Consider the following 6,020-nt stretch of genomic DNA (forward strand, 5'->3'; position numbering starts at 1 on the left):
GACCAGCCTGGGCAACACAGCGAGACTTCATTCTCCACTAAAATAAAAAAATATAAAAAATAAAACCAGTAGCATTAATAATTATTCAGCTAGCTATTACCAAGAGGAAGAATGAATTCTGCTTATCAAGACAGCCAACACCTCAATAACTTTTAGCAATTCCTCAAGCTGGACAGCAAGTATAAACATTTGGCTTAGCTACAACAGAATGAATTGGTGTTTTAGTGTGAAGAATTTTAAAGCGAGCCAAGTAATTGTATAAAATTTAAATTTTATGATCATATCTGGACCTTTTTATACTTAACACAATGGAAATGTTCATAGTCATTTTTTTCCCCAAAGGAAAAATTTCTGAATCATCACTATGTTGCACAGTAGAATAGAAATACGAATTCAGGTACTTAGTCAAGTTTCTAAAGAATGCAAATAACAGGTAAGATTTAACTTCCAAAGTCTGAAGTTATCAACATGATTTTGTAGTACTCTATCTCAGGCTTTACCTAAAAATTCATTATTCAGATAAAGATAGCCCCCTAATCACATGTTTTTAAAAAGCCTCTGCCCCACCACAACTTCCTGAGATCTGTGAAGAAACTGCAGTCTTGTGATCAGACTCCATATAGTACTGGCAGTTTTGTAATCATAGGGAAAAAACGGTGACTGATTTTATGTGTCAATCAGTTGTAGTCTGCTGATCTGATTAGATGCCTTGACAAATGCCTGGTGGCGATTGCAAATAACTGCCAAACATATAGGGATGATACAGTAGCCCACTGTTTTGGGATCAGCTCTTGTACAAGAGTAAAGGAACAAAAACATCTGTAAGTAAGGTACCAGAAAAATAATTGTCCACAGCCAAAAAGGCAAGGAGAGTAATCGAGCTTTCAAGGAGTGTGTCCATGTGGTTCCTTCAAGGGGCTCCTCAGGGTGCTGTTGAATGTGTTCCAATGCCAGCCTGTTGTAAGTCTCATTAATTTCAAAAACATAGTAAAATGCTGCTGCACTGGCTAACAGATACAATCCCACTCCAATCCATCCCATCCGCTGACGGAAGTTCATCATTCTCCATGCTCTGTGCCTTCAAATTTAAAAAAAAAACAAAAACCACAATTAGGGTCTAGTAATGCTGTCATGGCAACTATTCCAAATGTGCTTGCTTTATCTCCAAGAATTCTAAAATATTGCACTAACACACTTAAGATTTAAAATAATTAAATGTAACACCTATTAAGAAATGTAAAACTTGCAGGTTGTTTTATGTAATAGTTACAAGCAAGTAAAAAAAAAACTGATTTCAGTATATATTGAGTTTTTTTTTTTTTTTTTTTTTTTTTTTGAGAGTCTCGCTCTGTTGCCCAGGCTGGAATGCAGTGGCAGGATCTCGGCTCACTGCAACCTCCATCTCCTGGGTTCAAGCAATTCTCCTACCTCATCCTGCCGAGTAGCTGGTGTTACAGGTGCCCACCACCACGCCCAGCTAATTTTTGTAATTTTAGTAAAGACGGGGTTTCACTATGTTGGCCAGGCTGGTCTCAAACTCTTGACCTCAGGTGATTATCCCGCCTCGGACTTCCAAAGTGCTGAGATTAAAGGCGTGAGCCACCGCCAAGTTCTGCTTTTTAATGGGAATCCCACAGAATAAACCACTGCATCCTACTTAAACAGGTTCAGAATACCCGCTCTCCAGAAATTGGAATTAAGCTAGTTTCCCACAGCACATTTCACTTTGACAGCTGAAATACTTTCTGGCTTAACAGTACTGCTTCAGACGTGAATACGGGGTGCTACAAGTCAAGACCCCAAGTTAAGACAATAACTCCTAAGCACTTACAATGGTCCCGAAAATCTTCCTGTTCCCACGGCAAGCGTTAAAGAGTCATTCAGCTCTGAATAATCGGGTGGCTTTGGCATTTCAGAGAAAGCCACCATAAAAATAAATCCCCTGGGTCACCCGGCTCAGAGAGAGGTGAGCGCCGCCAGCCTGAAGCACCAGCTACTAGTGATTAAGAACAGCGTGACTGCGGCGGGTCACGCGCTGCCCGGTCCCCGTCGCCGCCGCCGGGGCCCCACTCTGGGAACCCGACCGGGCCGGGAGGCGCCCCAGCCACCTGGGCCTCCCGGCGGCCGGCCCCGCCCCCTACCGAGCTGCGGCACCGGCACGCAGCGACTAGGGCTGTGCAGGAGGCGCCAGGCCTCGGCCTCGCCTTCCTGCAGGGCCGCGAGTCCAGCGCCAGTCAGCGGCCGCCGGCAGAGCCTGCCTGCAAAGCTGAGATACCGGATCTCACCTTCCTGTCCCGGGTGGCCGGCCCACCCGCCGTCCCGGATACCGCCGCAGTCGGGGCTTCCGGCTCGGGCCGGAAGCGCACGCGCCCCGCCCCCCAGAGGCCCGCCCCGCTCATGACGTCAGAGTGTCCCTGCCCACCGCGCAGCTTCTCTGAGCGAGAACAAAGCGGCCGGAATAGGGGCTGGATAGCCGGCTCTGGCATTGCAGGTGGCAGCGCGTCCCTTCAGGTTGGCGGTTGTCTGCGCCTAGCGACTCAGCGCTCCTCAGCCTTGCCCTCTGGTGCCCGCTCGCGACTGTCATCGCCCCATCACTCCTTGCTGCGGAGAGCATCGCAGGGACTTGGAGGACCGGCATCGGTCGCTTTGGCCCCTGATTGTCTGTCCGAGCCGAGGGGAGCTCGCCCTCCCGCGCCTTCTCTGGGCCTGGCCAGGCACCTTGCCCACCGGCGCACGGACGCGAGCACGGAGCACTAGATCACGGTGAGGGGAAGCGGGCCCGGAACGGCCCTGTAAGCCCGGCAACCGCTACGCAGTTGGGCTGGGAGGGGGGAGGGGCGCGCGCCGCAATGCGGCAGACGTGGCGTCGCCTCGGGATGCAGGATGCTCCGGGCTTAAGGTCTGCACGTGTGCCCTGGACGTTGGCACCTTTAGCTAACCTGTCTGCTCTGTCTTGCAGGCCGCTGGACCTCGCCACGTTGACAAGATTTTCTCTGGGGTACCGCGGAGGATTACTTTGAATTGCGGTGGCTGCCTGTGGCCTGGAATAGTTAGAACTTGTCTATTATTTCCGGCACCATGACTTTGAGGCTTTTAGAAGACTGGTGCAGGGGGATGGACATGAGCCCTCGGAAAGCGCTGTTGATTGTCGGCATCCCCGAGAGCTGCAGTGTGGCAGAAATCGAGGAGGCTCTGCATGCTGGTTTATCTCCCCTAGGGGAGTACAGACTGCTTGGAAGGATGTTCAGGAGGGATGAGAACTGCAAAGTAGCCCTAGTAGGGCTTGCTGCGGAGACTAGTCGTGCACTGGTCCCTAAGGAGATACCGGGAAAGGGGGGTATCTGGAGAGTGATCTTTAAGACCCCCGACCCAGATAATGATTTTCTAAGCAGATTAAATGAATTTTTAGAGGGAGAGGGCATGACAATGGGTGAGTTGACCAGAGCTCTTAGATACGAAAATGGCTCCTTAGACCTAGGGCAAGGCATGATCCCAGAAATGTGGGCCCCTATGTTGGCACAGGCATTAAATGAGGCTCTTGAGCCTGCCCTGCAGTACTTCCACTATAAAAAGCTGAGCGTGTTCTCAGGCAGTGATTCTCCAGAACCAGAAGAAGAAGAATTTGAACCCTGGCTGTTTCATACTACTCAGATGTTAAAGGTGTGGGAGGTGTCAGATTCAGAGAAGAGAAGGCGAGTGATAGAGAGCCTTCGAGGCCCAGCACTTGATGTTATTCGTGTCCTCAAGATAAACAATCCCTTAATTACTGTCGATGAATGCCTGCAGGCTCTTGAGCAGGTATTTGGGGTTACAGATAGTCCTAGAGAGTTGCATGACAAATTTCTAACCACTTTCCAGAAGGAGGAAGAAAAGTTGTCAGATTATGTACTAAGGCTGGAGCCTTTGTTACAGAAGCTGGTACAAAAAGGAGCAATTGAGAGAGATGCTGTGAATCAGGCCCGCCTAGACCAAGTCATCGCTGGTGCAGTCCACAGAACAGTTCACAGAGAGCTTAATCTGCCAGAGGATGGCCCAGCCCCTAGTTTATTGCAGTTACTGGTACTAATAAAGGATTATGAAGCAGCTGAGGAGGAGGAGGCCCTTCTCCAGGCAGTATTAGACGGGCATTTCACCTGAATCTCAGGGAATCAGGAAGGGATATGGCAATGAGCAGAGCATGAAAGTAGAACAGTCTGTACACTCTTGTGACACATAAAATCCCTACCTTGTGCTGCCAAGTTACTCGTTTTTGTGCAGTTGTCAGTATAAGCCCTTTGTTATTTCTGTGCCTATTTAAGATCTAAAGGTGTCATTGACTAGGAAGGATGTAGTTCTATACTGCTATTTACCTATTTAAATTTATCCCTGTGAATATCTTGTTTGTTGTCGTTGAGACCGAGTCTTGCTCTGTCGCCCAGGCTGGAGTGCAGTGACACGATCTTGACCCACTGCACCCTCCACCTCCCGGGTTTAAGTGATTCTCCTGCCCCAGTCTCCCGAGTAGCTGGGACTACAGGTGTGTGCCGCCACACCCAGCTAATTTTTGTATTTTCGGTAGAGACAGGGTTGCACCATGTTGGCCAGGCTGATCTCGAACTCCTGACCTCAAGTGATCCACCTGCCTTGGCCTCCAAAAGTGCTGGGATTATAGGTGTGAGCCACCGTGCCTAGCCTCATCCCTGTGAATTTCTTATTGTACAAAAGTTCTCTAACTACTTGTGTACAGTGCTCTGAGGGGACAGACAGGGCTCAGGTGCATATGCTGATCAGATCTCATTAAACTGTCAGCTTGTTTGGTACCAAGTGCAAGTGTGCCATGTCACATGTGACCGTGTTGGATCATTAACAATTTTTATGTATGTACTGACCTACATTTATGGTGAAGATTATGAGCAGAAGTTAAGATACTAAGTTATTATCTGTATGAATCAGAATTATATTGATTCTGTACAAAAGCAAAAGGCACAATTGACTGCTGATTTAAGTTTGCAGTGACCATCTTTAAACACAGATTTCTGCTATGTGTTATCAAAATATCTAGTTCTGAGTATCATTTTCACAATTGTTAATGAAATTATAGGTGTGAACTTCTAAAATAAAAGAATGCTAATAAAATGATTTTGTCTGTTTTGTTTATACCAGGGTTCCAAGAGAGTTCCCAAAGCATTAATCTGCAAACCACTGAACCTACGCAGACTTAGTTCCTTGGATTCTTTCCTCTTGGTGCTGAGGAGTGGGACATTGTTTTCTAAGTGAGATTGCTGAGGGGACCTTCTGCTGAAGCAGTAAAACAATTGTATTACTGCTTCTACTGTAATATTAGCTGACATATGGACTCTGAATAGATTAGACGGTGTAATTCTGATCTTGTTTATATATGTGTAGTCATTTGGAGCATGCAAGGCACTGTGACACGGGCCACTCACTTGCCCCCTTAGTAGTGGGAAGCAGACATGGTGAGTTCATGCACAAACAGGTGTTAATAGGTGTTGCACCTCTCCATATGTGAGGCACTGAGCTGAGGGCTTAAGACTGCGTCATTACATTTAGACTACAGTCCCTGCCCTGGAGGTCTATTCAGGGTGAGTGATGATCGCTGTGTTGAACACCAGATATGGAGCACCAGTGAACAGGTTTGGTCCCCCTACAAGCTCAGTCTTTTATTTTCCCCAGTGTATGGATGAGACTGAGAAGCTAAGTAACTTGCCCAGGGTTTCACAGCTAGTGAGTGGCAAGGCTCAGACACTTCCAGAGTTCTTGATGTTAATGTATTCTGTGCTGCCTTATTCAGAAACCTATCAGAAACCTACTGTTTCCCCATTTTACAGATGAGAAGCTTGAGGATCAGAAAGATTCAATGCCAGGGGCAAGGGCTCATAGTCTCATTCCAGAAAGCCGTTCTTTTTTTTTTTTTTTTTTTTTTTTAAGATGAGGGTTCTCCATGATGGCCAGGCTGGTCTTGAACTCCTGACCTCAGGTTAGCCACCCACCTTGGCCTCCCAAAGTGGTAGGATTACAGG

At 47.5% G+C, this 6,020-nt stretch overlaps 2 protein-coding genes across 3 annotated transcripts; one reads left to right on the top strand and one right to left on the bottom strand.

Moving 5' to 3' along the window:
- Positions 1-251: 251 nt before the first annotated feature.
- TMEM251 (transmembrane protein 251) lies at positions 252-2,368 on the bottom strand. 2 transcript variants are annotated; one of them, XM_032287579.1, is made up of 2 exons: positions 2,286-2,368; positions 252-1,078 (listed from the first exon to the last, which is right to left on the bottom strand). In XM_032287579.1, the coding sequence occupies exon 2, from the start codon at positions 1,060-1,062 to the stop codon at positions 667-669; it is 396 nt and encodes a 131-aa protein (XP_032143470.1). In that variant the 5' UTR covers positions 1,063-1,078; positions 2,286-2,368; the 3' UTR covers positions 252-666. The 2 variants fall into 2 exon arrangements, with proteins under 2 accessions (XP_032143470.1, XP_032143469.1); XM_032287578.1 differs by having other exon boundaries at positions 1,832-2,288.
- Positions 2,369-2,402: 34 nt separating this feature from the next.
- On the top strand, positions 2,403-5,118 carry MOAP1 (modulator of apoptosis 1). The gene is made up of 2 exons (XM_032287577.1): positions 2,403-2,763; positions 2,960-5,118. The coding sequence occupies exon 2, from the start codon at positions 3,079-3,081 to the stop codon at positions 4,135-4,137; it is 1,059 nt and encodes a 352-aa protein (XP_032143468.1). The 5' UTR covers positions 2,403-2,763; positions 2,960-3,078; the 3' UTR covers positions 4,138-5,118.
- Positions 5,119-6,020: the final 902 nt, after the last annotated feature.

The sequence above is a fragment of the Sapajus apella genome, unplaced genomic scaffold, assembly GCF_009761245.1.
Source record: "Sapajus apella isolate SASKATOON/1434 unplaced genomic scaffold, GSC_monkey_1.0 scaffold20, whole genome shotgun sequence".
Taxonomy (NCBI): Eukaryota; Metazoa; Chordata; class Mammalia; order Primates; family Cebidae; genus Sapajus; species Sapajus apella.